General features: G+C 35.4%; 1 protein-coding gene across 1 annotated transcript; it reads right to left on the bottom strand.

Annotated features, from left to right (window-relative positions):
* Window positions 1-3,270: 3,270 nt before the first annotated feature.
* LOC145774262 (sulfotransferase 1C1-like) lies at window positions 3,271-16,217 on the bottom strand. Its single transcript, XM_082585459.1, has 7 exons — window positions 15,808-16,217; window positions 15,437-15,547; window positions 8,329-8,438; window positions 7,078-7,219; window positions 6,704-6,819; window positions 5,150-5,315; window positions 3,271-4,362 (listed from the first exon to the last, which is right to left on the bottom strand). Exons 1-7 carry the CDS (start codon window positions 16,028-16,030, stop codon window positions 4,250-4,252), a joined length of 981 nt encoding a protein of 326 aa, XP_082441585.1. The 5' UTR covers window positions 16,031-16,217; the 3' UTR covers window positions 3,271-4,249.
* Between the last annotated feature and the right edge of the window lie 1,933 nt (window positions 16,218-18,150).

Here is an 18,150-nt window from a genome sequence, read left to right on the forward strand (position 1 = left end):
CATGCATTGCCATTGTCTTTCTACACCTTTGTTTTTGATCATTTTTTTTTTCTGAAATAGATATCTAGCTACAACATTATTATTAAAACTCATAAAGCTACATATAGTAACTACAAGCGGTTTCATATTGTTTAAAAACTGTTTTACTCAAACTTAGGCTATAACGTATCAACAAGCGAAAAAGAAACTAAAACTAATTTGCACGTAATGCTAAAGCCTCATCATAAGTTATAATTGTTGTTAAAATGAGGAGAAATATCCCGACACTAAAATCAACTTACTCATTTTCTTAGTAATAACTGCACAATTAGTATTCGATCGTCTACTTCAATTCCAGTAACTGTGACGCTGAAGGTACATCTATTATTTTTATCTCCCAGAAATTGTTGTAATGCGAATGTTTCTCGTTAGTTGAGGATAGCAAGAATTGACAGTGATAGACACGTATTTTGCCCATGAGGCTCATCAATATTGTAGGCCTACCTCTAGTTCATGCCACAGACTTTTCTTTGTGCTGATTCCAGGTAGATCATTCCAATCACACACTTGTTGTCTTTCATAACAGCAGTTGCTACATCGCATAAAGATGGAAGCAGTTCGAAAAAGATACTGAGAAAAATTTTGCTCTCTCAGGTGGTTAGTAACATTGACAAGGGCAAGAGGTTAGCCTACTTTTGAACGGGGTTTATTTCAGAGGCTGGGAACTTTTCAAGACAGACCCAGAAACGAAGCAAACATCGTAGGCTATTCTTTGGTGCACGAAACGTCAGTGAAGCAATAAACTATCTTGTTTGTTGTTAATTTTACTTTCAATTTCATCAGATGAACGTAGCAACTAGTGCTAGAAACGATAATTGTCCTGATGAACACCCAAACTTTTCAGTATTCTTTAGAGCAGCCGTCCCCAACCTTTTTACCATCACGGACCGGTTTGGTATGGAATAGCCTCGCGGACCTTCAATCGGAAAAGCAATGTTTGACATCTGCTTATAGACCTCATTTTTATGATAGAGGTTTAAACACACTTTCAGTTATTGGTATCTTAAAATATCTTAAAATCTTTAAAAAAATCAGTTATTGGTAGGCCATCTTTGGTTTTGAGGGACTCTTAAAACTTTACTGGTAGGTTTCTATTCCTTAAATCCATTTCCGAAACCATGCATTCCCAGTGTCACCGGTAGTTAAGTTAAAAACAGAGGGTGAAACAAGCGAGAAAATTTTGCAAAAATGTAGAAAACTTAAGTGTTGTTTTATTTTTTTGGGATCACGTGACCTGGTACTCCCTCTCTGTATCGGTCACTGCTGGATGGATATACAACAGTTGATAGGTAAGATTCATACGTATTAAGCGCATGATTGCAATTTCTTTCACTGTAATGAATCGATTTAGTTTATGGCTATGAGAACATAGCCAACTTCAACCCACTCACATTCTTGACGGCCATTTCGATCGAAAGTTCTTGCGACTCAGTGTTTGGGGACCTCTGCTTTAGAGTTCTATTGTTTTCTTTAGAAACATCTTTTTATGGCCCTTATCTTATTAGCACCGTGGCCCAATTACCTTTACAAAGGCCTTGCAGTTAGGCATATGAAGAAACAAGCCTGGAAATCTCGGTCCTACAGCACAAGATCGCCACTTTACGGATATGAAATGCAAGGCGAGTTACACGTGTTAGGCCACAAGTAGGCCTTATTATAAGACTGAAAAGTTTGTCATCCGATAGGCTATACTCGTGAGGACTTTATGCATATATAAAGCTGCTTATCGATTCGAAAAACTAGTATCTTTCCAAAAATTAATTTATCACTATATACCGTACTTAGGCTACCACTTCTGGCCTACTTTCTAACCGCAAGTATACCATAAGAGACTTTGCTGGACTATAATGATGCATCAAGAACTAAGAAGAGTGATATAAAATGAGATCAGTGAACTTCCCAAAATAATAATATCAGTTAAACCCAGTGGTCGCCACCTGCTTATCATTGCTTTCGGAATGTAGAAAGGAGTTTTTCTTGGCTGTCAGCACAAGGCCGAGTCCGACTCACTAAATCAGCATTGCGATTCGCTACATTCAGTCAGTGTACCGGTAGCAAAACAATTTAATACCTGGGCAACAACTCACATTGAGCCTGTAACCCCATGACTAAACTCAATAAGTAAAACTCCCTTTTTTTACTTATTTTTTTCTTGTTACATCTCTTCCGGACAAGATGAACTGTTGAGTCACTACTTGCGTGCTGTAGGCTACCAGAGAAGAAACTCGAAAAGCAAAACTAATCTGCATTTTTTGACTAAATACTTGTGGCATATAACTCTTTAGAAAGTCATACCGCCTTGCTCATTTAAAGATAGCCCAATAAATCATGATTGTGTGTTTATTACCCAGAAGCAACAGTTGAAAGGGCGCGCGGAGAACAAGAACTGTGAACGAATAGTTTTAATCATTGCTCAATTGGTTGGGAAAAACTTTTGCAGAACCACAATTTTAAAGCATTGCAAGATGTTTTAGTAAGCTAGCTGGAAATAATTTTAATTTAGAAATAGCGTTATTATTGGTCGAAAAGTTTAAGACGTTTTGACTGCTGCTCCTTTTTTGTGTGACCACCTTTTCCAGATCTGGAGGACGAGGAAAGCGTTGTTGACCAGAGCTTGATTGTTGTGGCCATCGTTGAATTTAGAATAGTTGTGCTCTGCAGTGTGCCGCCATTTCGAACTGTTGGCATAACAATTTGAGTCTAAAGGAGTACGTCTAGCGAGTTCGAGGACCACCGCAAAGATCAACAAAGATCCCTCGACGACAACAAAACAATGGTTACACTGACAACCCTGACCGTAGTTATAATATTGCACTTTGTTCTTTTGTCGCTTCTACCTTTTTCTCGACCTTTGCTATGTTGACGTGTATTTGTTTTTGCTGTGATGGTTAAAAATAAAAACAAATGGACTACTATTCTTTTACGTAAACCAATACAAAAATCGGTGTAATAATGTGGTAACATGGTTTTTATGAAGAGTAACATAAATCGGGGTGAGAGTGTTTTAGGCATTACTACTGATCACCTCTGTCTTACAACATTTGTAAAAATTACAACATTTGTTGCTTTAATTTACTGTAAGTTGCTTTTGTCAATTTTGCTTTCAATTCAACAAAAGCAAAGTACAACTCAAGAAACTCTGGATTATGAATTAAAACTTTGATTCTCCAATGAATAATTTCCAACACTCTCTGCATACATGTTACGCTATTTAATTAATCGCAATAGCATTGCAAGGCAGAAATAGTAGGGCAAGGCGAAAAAATTATTGTACTAATAGGCTAGTAGCATAGAAATAGCTTAGATTTAAAAATCGATCTAAAAGTAGTTATGGTAGTGCGATTTTGCATTCATCAAATGCTGGCATTTGCACAACAATTTAACCTCTTGGGTAATTTATTGAGAATAGATTTCGCGAAAGTAGGCTAATAGCATCTTCAGCTAGCACATGTAAAAAGGAAAATTTGAAAAATACGTAAAACGAACAAATAAAGCAAACTCTGATATTATCAACACGTATAAAAATTCTATTTTAACTAGATGGTTACATAATATTAAAATTAAAAGCTGCTAGTCTAAATCTTAAACTGGTGTTCTGCCACGATTTCCAACAACATACTGGTACAAATTTCAAGATATACATGAACAATTGAACATATATCATCCATCAAATAAATTCAAGAAATACATGAACATATATCCATCATAAAACATAGTATCAGGGATATCTTGACACTACGGAATGCGAAACTCGAAATCTGCCCGTCCAACTGAAGGGCTAACTATGTTGTCTACATTGTATTGAACAATGCCGTGTTACTGCATGAGAATGTGTTTTGCACGGACTGTTTTAACTTGATCGTTTTATTAAAGTGGTATTTGCTATGTTTTTTTTTTACAAAAGTATTAATATTTCATAAGTTTATTGCCTATTACACAAAGAATTTACATAAACGGACAAAAAAACAAAACAACGACTATTGCCGTATTGTGCATTACCTTGGCTAGCATGTACACAAAACAAAAATAATGCACATCCATATTATTGGACAATTAAATATTATAACTACAAACTGTAACCACAATCAAATGATGACATAAATTCAAATATTTGCGGTCTTGCGTGAACCACGTGCAATCGTTAATCTTTCTATACAAAGATGGTATCTAATTAAGATTTTGTGTAATGTTGTAGGTTGGCTATCTAAGACTATAACTGATAGGTGAACGTGATGCCAGTGCCTTTCAGTTTCTCTTCCATGATTTTGTCAACTCTTTCAGATTGGCTGACTGTGAAATAATCTTTCCATTCTCCAACATCACCTGAAAGCAAAAATTAGCAATTTTTTTTTTAGCTTCTACAGTATAAGTACGTTTAGAATTTTAGCCAACCACACGCTTCTTCTCATCCTTTCTAGATCGCGGAGGTTTTCCACACCAGCATAAAACCAGCTCAGTGGCCGAGTGGTTGTCGCCTTCGGGCAATAATGTGATGACATCGTAAACCTGGTTTAAAATTAAAAACGAGATCCGTCGTTTAAACAATTAGCTATTGTGGAGCGACAATAAATAAAACTATATCATTATCATTACATCATCATTATCATTACACCAGCATAAACATTTGCAGACTCAAATTAACTTCACTTAAGTTTGCCTAGTTCACTGCCGAAACCAAAAGTGGTTATTTTCTACAAGTGTTGCGAATCTCAACAAGGGCCTTGCTTTTGTCTCACGGGTTCATGTGAATTCAATAATCATGGCTGACAATGTACATGTGATATCCCTCTATGGTTGATGTTGGGTGAATGTGAAAAACAGATTTATTTTCAGGGAAAAAATAAAAATCTCAAAATATAGATACTAAACTCATGTTCAGCAAACGTTTCGAAAACTTCTTCAGTGACCTAAGAAATTTAATTTAAAAGTAAGTGGCACCAGGAATTCCATACATTTATAACACTGAAGAAGAAGACAGTATAGTTTGAAACATTTGCTGAACATGAGTTTGGTATCTACATTTTGGGCTCTTTATTTTTTTATTACATTAACCAGACGTTCCAACATTTTGCTTCTAAGATTTATTTTCTTATACAATTTCCAAATTGACCTTTTCGCATGTTGACTGTAGCAATATAATGTTTGAATTCTTCTCCTGTAACTTTTTTCTTTCTCATGTTGTCAAAACATGTGGCCTCAGCAATGCGTTTTGCTTTTTCGTCAGTCATTGGAGCGTTCAGGAATTCCGCCAGAAGTTTAATTTGGGCTTCAGGGTCCTGGAAAGCAATGGATGATAGTAGTAGCTCATTAGTAGAATACTCAAAAAAGTTTAAGTAATGAAAAATGTATTCTTTCATTTAACGCTGTAAGTGGTATTTCATTTCTTTAACACCGGAGTTGTGTAATGGCTAAGCAGCAGAAATGAACTTTAAATGTTTTGACGGCATCTGCAGTTCACATAAATACAATAATAATAATACTTTTTCCTAGCGTGCACCGGTTCATAACAATGATAGCAACCAATGGCTTTTTGCTATGATTATTACATGTACTTTACATTTTGTTATGATACACAGAGTGTATCATGCACAGTTTTGTACTCAATACGGTACACGACACACACTTTTAGCGGAAATGTATACATAGTTGTCTCGTTCGAGGATATCGATCTTAGCGTAAATGCGAAGGTGACATTACATGATCAATCAATCCAATTCTAGCTCTAAACGTTAGCAGCTAATTTTGCATGCCGTACTATTAATCAGCCAACCCCCTCGTGGTGAGTCCTGGTAATTTAAATTTATGAAGCGAATGGCAAGAATCAGAGGCCACAACTCACAGGGCACCCGCGGTGGTGAAAAGATAAATCCTCGGTCCCGGTGTCCAACGAGAGAAATTTCTTAAACGCAAGAAGAAGCTTAGTAGGCCACGTTATCCCGCTATATGTGGTAAGAAGAAAACCTATAGATGATATAACTATGATAATCATTGCGATTATTTTACGTCAATTATGGGGACAGGTTCGGCTAGTCTACGTCTCCAAAAAGGTTCTCAGACATCCACTTTATCTGGCCGAAATTTGGTACGGATCTGGTCAGATCCGTACCAGATAAAGTGGCTGTCTGGGTTGGCTTTTCGTATTAATTGTATCTACGTACGTTGAACTTTTCCACTCAGTCGGTGAAATTTGATGGTGATAAAAAACATTAACTACTTCCTCTTAACGATATCCATGAAATTGGTTGGTACCAAACATCACTAGATCCCATGTCAAAAATTTGGAAACGGGAAAAGAATTTGGAAAAGATTTTTTTTTGATCATGTTCGTTGCTCTATATTTTTTTGAAGTAGATTTTTTTTACAAAATGATGGTTTCATATTTTTTCATTCAGAATGCGAAAATATAAAGTAGGCTTTAAGCCACTGAAACATGGACCCAAAATTTCGTGATCGCTGCTAATTTAATTAACACAAATATCTGAATGTGTCACGATTCAAGAGCCCAGCAGCCTTGCAGAAGGAGGTCATGCGAAATCCTTTAGATGTGTAGACTTACAGACGTAAATTTTAAAAGCATCTCTAGCCAGAATTTTTACTGCAAAAACTTCTGTAGCTGCGTTTACGAAATAAATAGATTGCAGAGTTTTAGCAAAAACAACATTACCTTTTTCATATCTTCAAAGTGCATAAAATAGATATTTTTGTTAATTTTGTGGTTGTACCATGAGAGTATGTGGTCTGGATACCATTCTCCAGGCTTCATCAACATAGTGAAGTCTCCTGCATGGTATTATACGCATGAGGTCAGCTTTTTCTTCCATCATTTCCGTTTTGCTATTCCTACATTTTATTCAGTTCACAATTGAAGCCTTTGGGGCTTTACTATCTTTTAAGTTAACACATTTCTCAAAAAGACTTTTTAATTTTGGCCTCTTCTGTTGGATCATCGATTTTCAGCTGAAATGTGTAGCCTATTTCAGCTATGACCATACATGGCGTTTATAGCAGATGATGTGTTGGAAAGAATCAACAGTCAACCTTGAATCACATGTTCAACATATTTATCCCATCCGGAATTATGCATAGTCAACAATGGCTCGACTTGACCAGGTGGAACTTTTTTCAAAAATTTGTAGAGAGATACCATTTGATCCTTTGGATTCCGTAGCACGCAAACCACCTAAAAACAAAAATCGTCAAAGTGTATTGATCTTAACTTTTGATTTAATTATTGATATAGAATCAATAAATGTTTTGCTTTGCAATTTCATAGTTGTACATATATTTGTACACTTTTTCCTGCCACTTTTTATGCACGACTACAATATTTTACAAGTGTAGGGATCATGTGGCACTGTAAACCGAACATGCTTGTGCAGTTAGGTATTAGAGTCAATAGAGTGTACAGAAAATGGGAGCCAAGTGAAGGGTACATATGAGCTTCCACCCTCTTTGAAATGAGGGTGGCTTTATGATCCTGCTAACTAAAAGACAAAAATACAAACATTTAGAAAATTAAACCCCTGAGTGCGCATTTTGTTGAACGTTTTTCATGTGTTTGTTTAAGTTATGAGAAGTTGGATGCTGAATCAAACATCTGTAGGCTACATACGATTAGCACATTCAGCGCTTATGCTTTATTGAACACTGAACAGTTTGCTCTAACATTTGATGCAGGAACAAGCATCTGTTTATTGTTTGGGCTATAGCTTAAAGATGTTGAGCAATAAAATAGACATTGACATCAAATCTCACGAAACAATCAAAGGGACAAAATACGGTTTCAAAGCAGCAGATTTTGCCAAAACAATAATGCAATAAACTACAATATAGGCTACTGTAGCCTACAAAGTGTACATACAGTATCATACAGCATACAAGTTTTCAGGTATTACCGATTTACTGCTTTTGCATATTTTTCAGGACCTTCTGATGATCCTCCAAAACAGACCGTCAAGGGTTTAGAAACTAATAACTATATTTGATTAGAATTTGCTCTGCTTGGCTTTTTGCTTGGCATTGAGCACTTTTTTAGTATTAATAGTATTTATTGTTTAAACTATTATATATAATACAACAAAACACATTTCCATCAACTACTTCAGAATAAATTTTACTTTTAACAATGAAAATATATTCCATTCACCTTTTAAATAAAAAGTGGAGTTGACCATCAAAGCATTAGCAATGACCGCTGTAGTAGTCTACCCTTATTTTGAAGGTGAAATCCTTGATACAATTATATACACTAAAATTCAGGCGATTTGAGACATCAGCTTTTTAAGTCACCTTTGCATTAGCTTTCATATACTTTTCCACATTAACAATGTCTGCTTCTGCGTGAGAATACATAAGCCTTCGTTTCAATGGAAGTTTAGACATCACTGGAAATCTTGAACCTGTATAAAGTATTGCCCTATTATTTGTATTGTTATTCCATGCTTATAAACTGGGCCAACTTTACCATTTTGCTCAAATTAAAAATTTGATGCAAAACCATTTTAAAACCATCTTTTAACCTACCATTTAAACCGTTATTGTCTCAATGTAGTCATAAGACAAATGTAAACAAATAGCAGCAATACAATATAAACCCAAGAAACTTCATAAGAAGTTCCAAATAAAGGGATGGAATTCGTAAGCCAGTGGTTTTCAAGATTTTTATCTTAGCGAATCCCTTTTAGTGCTCTTGAAGCGATCGCGGACCCCTAAAAAAATCTTTCTGAAATTTTAGTACATCCTGTCTCCTATAAGTAACAGAAACAAGTAAAATCACAAGTTTCAAAGCAACACACTTAGAAGAATTTACTAAACTTGCAACGCACATATGACGATAAATGACATTGACAAACTTATGTTGTAAGCTATATCATATTATATGTTGGCACACAGAATCAAAAATCAGTAATCTATACTGTATAATATTATAATATGCTGATTTAATGTTTTTCTATAAATTTTATCAAAAATTAAAAGAATTTTTGTGACCTTTACAAAGAATTTCTCCATTTTATCATTTGTAACTCACACTTTGATGTAATCACAGTCACAGCAAAACTGCGAGTGGTAATTAGCTTGCTGGCTAACGTTTGTGTTTCTAAATTTTAAAAGTATATAATAAGCATTGATCAAGAATTTGCTGTCCCAAACGAATTAAGTTGAACGCACATAGTCATAGCCTTATAAAAATATTTATATATATAACTCTTTTATATGAAAATTGTTTAGAACTTAGGAAACCGAACATCTGTGCGACGCCCTTTGAAATTTCAAATTACGAACCAGGACTTTGTGATGCACAGTTTGAGAATCACTGTAATACTAGGGATGGGCAAAATAGAAGAATAAGCTATTCTAGAATTATTCTAGAATAATTTTACGAATTTAGAATTTCGAATACCATGGCCCACTGCAGATAAGGCCAGATTTGTCACATTTTGAAGGATTTTATTAACAGGCTGACTCAAATTGTCTTAAACATTGTAGTTTCTACAACTAAAGTTCTTTCAGAAAATATTGTAAAAGGGTAACAAACATTTCGTTTCTTAGTAATAAGTATTTAAAGCTTTGTACGATATCGTGAGCTTTCTTTGAGTTGATTGATAGTTATTAATCTTCATAAATGTCAACTGTAATACGAAATGAAACCTTTATCAGAAGTAGTTTTCTCCAAACCATCAACATTAACGTAAACGGAGAAAATAAACATTTTCTACAATTCAGTAGATTGTTTCTGATCTTTACTCAATGCACATTATAAAAAAATACGTCTTGGCAGGGCCATTGAGTGCATAATTGGGCCCGGTACCAAGCCAAACTCCGGGTCCCCTCAAAGTTTCAATTGGCAATGCACAAATAAATATACGTACGATCTGAATTTCTCTTTCACAAGTTTACTTTTTCTGCATAATTAGTGCAAACTATTATTTATCACATAGGTCCTCACAACAAGTACGGTGTAGAAAAAATAACATACATAAAATAATAACCGTTTTAAATACGTTTGCCTGCAGAAATGACAAACTTTAGAAAAGATCCTGAATACTTGGTGCAAAATAACATAGGTCTTTCTTTAGCATACACACAACACGACTACAAAAATAATTGCCAATGCAGCAGCCAAAAGAAAGACCATGAAATTGTAATGATAAATGTTTGTCAGGGGTGTAGTCAGGGAGCGAGCAAAGGGAGCAATTGCCTCCATTCGAAATATTTTAAAGTAACATTTCACACTCTATTACAGGATCATTTGACAAAGTTTTACTATCGATTTTGGTTGAAAGAATGGCAATTTTATAATATATTTTAAAAAAATTTCTGGGGGAGGACCCCAGTGAGTGCTCCACCTTCGATAAAACTCGTTGCCACTCCAGGCTCACTCACTTATGAAAAAATACTTATTTTCCACCCCTGAAATTTTGTGCTGGCTGCACCCCTGATATTATATTTCATAGCCTACGTAAAATTTCAAGATTAATACTCGGTCTTGCTTCACACCATCACATACACCAAAGGGATGAGAATTATGGTATCCCTACTTTACAATCATACATTGTTTTGCATAAAAATACAAGAATTGTACAAATATCATCGGATCATTGAACAAGCTTTGAAAACTTTACTTGGTCAAATTTATTTGAACAGTCTGAACATATAGTACAGTAAATAAGTGTAGGCAATGGGTTTAGCAAAATGCAAGATAGTTAACCTATTGATTTTAAAAAATACACTTACAGAAGTTGAAGCCAAACTGATTGTCAGTCATACATAAAAAGACTCTATGAAAAACAAAATCCTTAAAAATTGTTGAATGTCATGTTGGCAAATGTGTTTGGGCTATCACAATAACTACTGTTGTTTGTTGCTTTTCACAGCGCGTACAATTTCAGAATACATGCAATAATTAGGTGCATGTCCATTGTCCAAGATACATTGAAGAAATGACTAGAAAAAGGTAACATACAAAAATCATAAGATGGATTAATACTCTCAGTTGTGGTACCCAGCTGATTAATTAATACCAATTTTTTAACACATTGTTTTGAACATATCTACAACGCAAAGGTACAAAAACCAACAAAGGTATATAATCATCACGTTCCTATCTTGTAGAAGGGTTTGGATACAATGCATCATTGTTCATCACGAAGAGCACTTCTTAGTCTTACAGCATTTTTATAACAAAAGTAGAACACTCCTAATGCAGTAAGCTACATACTCACCATGGCACTGAGGTTTAACACCAAGGTCTACTGAAATCTGTACATGCCAACAATACCAGCTCCACCAGTCACTCTAACTCCATCAACGGATAACGAGAGAGGTGAACAGGTGGTAGACAAAAACTTTCTAATTACTTTTATGTTCATACTTGTCACTTAAATACTTTTGTAGTAATATAAATTCTTTCAACTTTGTCTTGTTTTGAAGTTGTTCTTGAACTCCTTGTGTGTTTGCTTCTTGTTTTTATATGCGGCAAAGCTTCTTTTATTAATGAAGTAAAACCTGGTCAAATGCTGAGTCATTTTCAAACCACTGATATTTTATTAAAAAATTGGAATGCCTTTCTACCACCAGAAAGTGGTCCATCACCAATCACCATGAATATGCTAAAAAGCAACTTCATTCCTTTGTTCAACATCACACAACTGAACTTTCCTTATATTTTTCTGTTCTTTTTTTGATGAATGAACTTTCCACGAAAGGACACAATCATTTAAATACAAAATTATAACTTTCAAAAATGTTTGTAATAGCCCTGATTAACTGTAACAGCAAAAATTCTGCATCTAAACGGTGATCTAAATTGCTATGAACTACGAATAAAACTAGATAAAAGTTTTCGCTAAGCACCTTGTTATAACGAGGATTTTTAAAAGTACCCCACTTTTGAGACGATGTTTCAGCCTAACACTTACCAGCAAAAAATAAACTTGTTGCTTCAGGATGTTCACAAACAAGTTTAATTAAAAAAGTAATGGCATTTCAAAAAGTTTTTTCTAGTAGACTCACTTTTTAACATATCGATCATGTATTTTTGTTTTTAAAAACACAGCTCCTAAATGTCAAAAAGCTGTTTATGGTAAATATAACACAGTAGTACTTTGTTGGCTATTGTTGCAGCAAAAGTGTTTTAACTTGTAAAAACATCAATGATTTTGTTAGATTTGTTTCAATGTTAATATTATGTTAAGATTAACTTGATTGAGTAGTCTTTGACCCATTGTAGATTTAAAAGCATTTCTAACTCCTTCAATCCTATTTATTTCCAGTAGATTTAGTCTAAGTCTAAATTACCATAGTCCAAGTCTAAATTACCATGTTGTACCGGTATATCGCGATTTCGGGTATTGAACCATTTTCACTGTCACACAACTCCATAACCAGCACATTAAAATTTACAGCAGTTCAGTTTACAAAAAGGCTAAATAAAAATGACTGTGGCTATCATTCCCATACAAGGGTTGCCAGACATGGAATTCTGACCAATTTTGAGAAAATACCGTAGCCTACGTTAAATTGCCCACTCCATTTTTTTTTTTATAAAGTGTAGCACACTGCAAAAACTTAATCCAAATACAGTCAAGTTACTACAATTTTTCATGCATATTACAAAGTATTTGACTTGCGATAACTTGAAAAGATCCAGTGTCTAAATATACCGTACTTGGAGCAAAACTAAAGTTCTTGATTTTTTGTTATTACAGTGCAGTGTTAAACACTTGTCATGCAGCCACTTAAAAAATGTGGGCATAAAAAGATCTGGGGGCTTGATTTAATTCTTTCAATTCTGATCACTTTCACAAAAGCATGGCTAATAAAACCTACTGAGAGACTGTCATTTTGAATAAACCATGCCATAATAGCAACCACAAAATGACTGCAATGATGAATGATGAGTTTTTTCATGATGAAATCAGCACTTGTCAGTAAGGCAATTAGGCATACTTTAAAGCTTGGAAAAACTTAAAAGGTATAGTTTTTGCATAGTCAAAAGAAAACATTCATACTTGTTTGACATATCATTGGGCTATGTTAGCTAAAGCAGTAGACACTAGGCAAGGCACTCTAACAGCTGCAAGGTATTATGGTATCTGTTAAACATACCCAAAGATTTTAAATTGGTGAATGCCTAACCTATTCTGGTATACCTATGCCTGTTGAACTGCCCAGGTACTTTTCAGTTTTAACTATCAACTAAGCAGCTTCAAAAAGAAAACAGACCCATCACCAGTGGTTTGAACTGCTGGACTTGGCTGGGTTGCATTGATCAAAAGTCTCACCAAATAGCCAGTTGAGTATGTGGGAGTGGCAAATAAATCATGTTTAGTTAACTCTAGTTAAAATAACAATAACACATAAACTTTTTATCAATCAACTGCTTTTAACTTTTCTTTAGCAATCGCTATCTTTTCGAGTATCCTGCCACATTTTGCCAGCAACTCAGACTGTTAATGTTTCAAAGAAAAATGTGACAAATCAGGCCAGACACTAGAGGGGGCCATGCGAATACCTATTCTAGAATAATTATTTTAATTTCAGAAAATGTCAAAAAGCTTTGTTTTTATTCTGGTTTTATTGAAGACACATAATGGAAAGTGGCAACTAAACGAAAAACAACAGTAACTGTCTAGGAGAGCAAGTCTTTGTGGCAGTGAAGAATGTTTAAAGCTTCTAAATGCTCTCCAGTGAGCCGCAATCGCAGTTTTGATGCTGTTAATCCAGCATTCGAGAAGGATCTTTCTGAGGATGCAGAAGTGGCTAAATACTTCCTCGCAAGATCAAACAACCGCGAGAACTTTTCTTGATTTTTGTTCCACCATTCAATTGCATTGCTGTATGGCACTTTTGCCTTAAGGTAGGATCGGTTTTCTTCGGCAACTCAAAGCTGTTCGTTGTCATCGTTACTTGATGCTGAAGTATTCGTCGCTTCAACACCGGAGCTCAATAGATCACAGATTTCATTGGATTGCTGCATTGTTGCGGAACTTCCGACACTAGGTGTAGCGGTAGCCTCACCCAGAGTTGAATTGTGTTCCATTCGTACGATGAAAATAGATGCAAATCCACAGCACAACGATCTTCCGACGTCTACAAACCGCACTGGCAAAGAAAGCTGGCTAGCCGTTTTCGCTAGAGCGACTAGCTATCGCTGAGCCGAATGTAATGGATCGGCAAAAAATTGATAAAAAAATTTGGTAGTCTTTAAAGTGGATATTTTAATTTCGGTTTGGAAAATTTGATTCGAAATGTCATTTCAATTCGAATAATTAGATATTCGGATTGCAACTATTCGAAATTCTATATTGCCCATCCCTATGTAATACACAAATAAAGTACTAACAATTTTAAATATCGTAATTAATCAATCAAGCTGCAAATTTGAGAACTTTTACAGACCTCCTGAAAATGCTTACAAACCCTTGGTTGAGAGCCGCTGACATAGGCTATATAAACATTATTTATTTATAACACCAACACCGTTCCATGTCAAATAAGCTATGACACCACACGGGTGTGGCAGACTTGATGACCAGTTTGGTCCTTCTGCCACTCCCATCATCATGAGCAAACATTAAAACAACCTAGTTCACATTGTAATCTTGTATTGTTTTTTCCACATGTGCTGTTGATGCAAAGAACTTCTCTCTCTCTCTATAAACAATTAAACATTATATATTTTAGAGGATAATCTTCCCTATAAACCAGCTGACTGCTATCTGTGAATCTTCCACTACTCAGTACTGAGCCAGAAAGTTGATTCTTGCTTTGAACTTTGTTTGGGATTTACAGAAGAAAAAATAGTAATAGCAAGAGTGGAAATCATCAAAATCCCTGTCATCGAAATGACTAGTCACATAAACCTCAAACCGTTAGGCCACACTAGCGACGGCGAAATGTTCTTAGTTACTATAATTTACATACCGGTACCAACAAAAATGTTTCAAAAACGATCACGGTATCACATGCATGAATTACATTCACATATATATTATAATTGCAATCTGCTAATTTAAATCTTGTCTTGTGATTGGTTGTAAATCATCTGCTGTAGCCACATGCAGATTATTACGCTTACTGTAATGATACTAATTTTTAACTTTGTAACACCTAGAACTACTTCGCATATTGTGCATTGAAAATGAATAATATGATTAGGTTAATTGGTTTGAATCTTTATTCTCGAAATGATAAAGTGTTTTGAATGGGAGAAACTTTTAACAGCTCTGAGGCAGGCCCAGTTGCTGGGTTTGATGAGTGAAGTTTCTGTTTGTTGTTGAAATGTTGTTGTCTAGAAGGGTTTCTTGTCTTCTTAGCCCCAAATTATTGAAGTAAATACTTAAGCCATTGACATACTGTAGTTTACGTATAATTTTATAAAAACTTTCCAACTTACTTAGCCCTAATTCAAGATACATGTGATAAAAAGGATAGCTTGTGGCTAATTCATATTCCTGTGTATTTTGGCAAATGATCTGTTGAATTATTTCACCCGTCCAAAAGGTACCTGTAGTATTCAATTAATTAGTAGTTTGTTTGTCAGAAATAGTAGGCCTACATGGTTGAAATATGCAAGTTATATAAGGTATAAATGCAAAAGTTGCACAGGTTCCCATACCAACAGGGAAACCACGAGATGACAATACAGTCTACTAGTCAATTGCCACGCTAGTTAGAAAATGGATTTAAGTAAAAGAGTAAAGTTAAATCACAATACAAATAGCCAAAAAAATTTTGACCTGGATTTTCAAGTATAACAAGACTTACCGGTTTTCGCATAGGTTGCTAAAAGTACATCGCCTTCACCAAGATTTAATGTTTCATAACAGTATTGTGCAGTTTCAGCAGAAAATCCAGCTGGAAAACTATGGTTTTTCCATTTAGTAATTGTCGTAGATGTTTTGTAATACTCTTCGGTTTGTTCTAATATCTTTAAATCATCTTCTGATAAATAATCTTTGTAACAGTTTCCTTTTATTTCTGAAGACATTTTGAAATTTTGCAGTTGCTTGAAATATATTTTCTTTAAATACGCCTTTGGGCATTCGGTACTAGCTGCAAACACAAACAAAGTCACTCACTCTAACTGCTTGTGACAGCTTTTCTCAACCCAATACATGTGAAGATTGTACTGTAAGTCTACCGGTTTTGTCATGTCATTCCAAGTTAGAGCAAAAGCTTGATACCCAACAATAGAAATTTTTAGTTTGATTCTCACAGCGGGTTGTCACTTGTCACAGCTGTTGTGTCGTGCTTCACTGCACACGCACTATTTAATTATATTATTTACGCGCTGGGGCCTGGGCCAGTGGTTCCAAACCGCTGGTCCACGGACTAGTGTCGGTCCGCGTCCATTTTTTGCCAGTCCTCAAAAGATCTTACTTTCTGCCAAACTAATTTCAATACGCAATCATAAGCATTGAAAAGTAAGTATAGCAACCACTAATCCTACTAAAAATCCTTTTACGCTTGTTTTTAACAAGTAGCCTACACTTCAAGCTTAGAAATTGATAAAGATTGTAAAAAGCTTGCATTGAAAACTATTATTAAGGTGCATTTAAGCAAACGTTAAAGTGCTCTGCTCTATCAAGTTTCAACATCACTTCTATCAACCTATCTTCCACTTGGTAAGCCAATTAAAATCAATACTCTTTTGTTGACATATGAAACCTTCCTGATTTTAAACGCATGAGCATAACATGCTCCCTTTAAGGTCTATTCAAACACTGCATTTACTGTAGTCATGGCACTTTTAGATATGCAAATAACCGGTTCACGGTTTTACACAAACAGCAAGAAAAATGGAGTAGACCTTTATCTCAAAGCGCTTGCAAGAATAATGGTGTAGCATGTTGACTTAGCCTATCTGGTAGTGGTGGGCTTGTGGCAAGGCAAGCAAAGTTAATTATTTCCTACAGTCTAGCCTATATGAGCTTATAATTATATTGACAGCAACATTGCACGACATGTGTGGTCACAGCGGTAAACCATAATCTCTTCGTGGGAAAATTGTAACATAAGATTCCCGAATCTGTTCGTCTGTATGTATCGACCGAAAAAGAAACACTCCTTGAAACGTCTATTCAATAAGTGTATTCCTGTAAAATTAGCCCGCGGCTATCGAAATCGAGATGCAACGCCTTACACCTCTAAAAACTGTCACTACGATACAGATTACTTGGATAAAAGACGGAGAATTTGTCCAGCTAGCAAGCACCAAATAAACCAGTTAAATGTGCGACCGACTTCCAACAAACAACTTCGAGAATGAATCAGAAAAATTTGTGATAACTCAAAGGCACGTCAGCAGTAGTGTGACGCAATATTTCATGTTTAAACAGGTTTCAAACTGAAACAGGTTTAAACCGGTTTAAACAGGTTTGACACAAGTCTTACAAACGATGGTGCAATTTTGGCACATGTTTTAGGAATTTCCATGACGTAATATTCAGTAGACTTGAACGGTTTTTATATGAAGTTTGATTAGGTGAACAATTGTCTGGAACAATGTGACAACTGACACTTGAATTAATACAGTTCCAGTAAAGTATCATTTTCGATAAATACCCACAATATCCAAACCCTCACTCAGCATCAAAAAGAATAGCCTACAATTGAGTTCACAGCCAATAGGCCTATTTTGTTTTGACTAATAAGTAGGCTACATTATTATCATCCAAAGAAGACTCTGGGGTCAGCAAAACCTACCCTCTCTCTGGCCGCCCCTCTCTGGCATTTCCGCCAAATGCAAAAAAAAAACAATGTGTATAGCCTACAGATTATAACAAATTGCAGTAGGCTAGGCTATGACTGTGTCATTATGGGATAAAGCGGGGTAAGGCTAGTAGGCTACTGGTCACAGCGGTAAACCATAATCTCTTCGTGGGAAAATTGTAACATAAAGTTCCCGGATCCGTTCGTCTGTATGTAATGACCGAAAAACAAACACTCTTTTGAAACGTCTTTTCAAAAAGTGTATTTCTGTAAAATTAGCCCGCGGCTATCGAAAATGGGACGCAACACCGTACGCCTCTAAAACTGTCACTACAGAACAAACTACTTAGATAAAAGACGGAAAATTTGTCCAGCTAGCAAGCACCAAGCAAACAG

This window comes from Aplidium turbinatum, chromosome 1, assembly GCF_918807975.1.
Source record: "Aplidium turbinatum chromosome 1, kaAplTurb1.1, whole genome shotgun sequence".
In the NCBI taxonomy this organism is placed as follows: domain Eukaryota; kingdom Metazoa; phylum Chordata; class Ascidiacea; order Aplousobranchia; family Polyclinidae; genus Aplidium; species Aplidium turbinatum.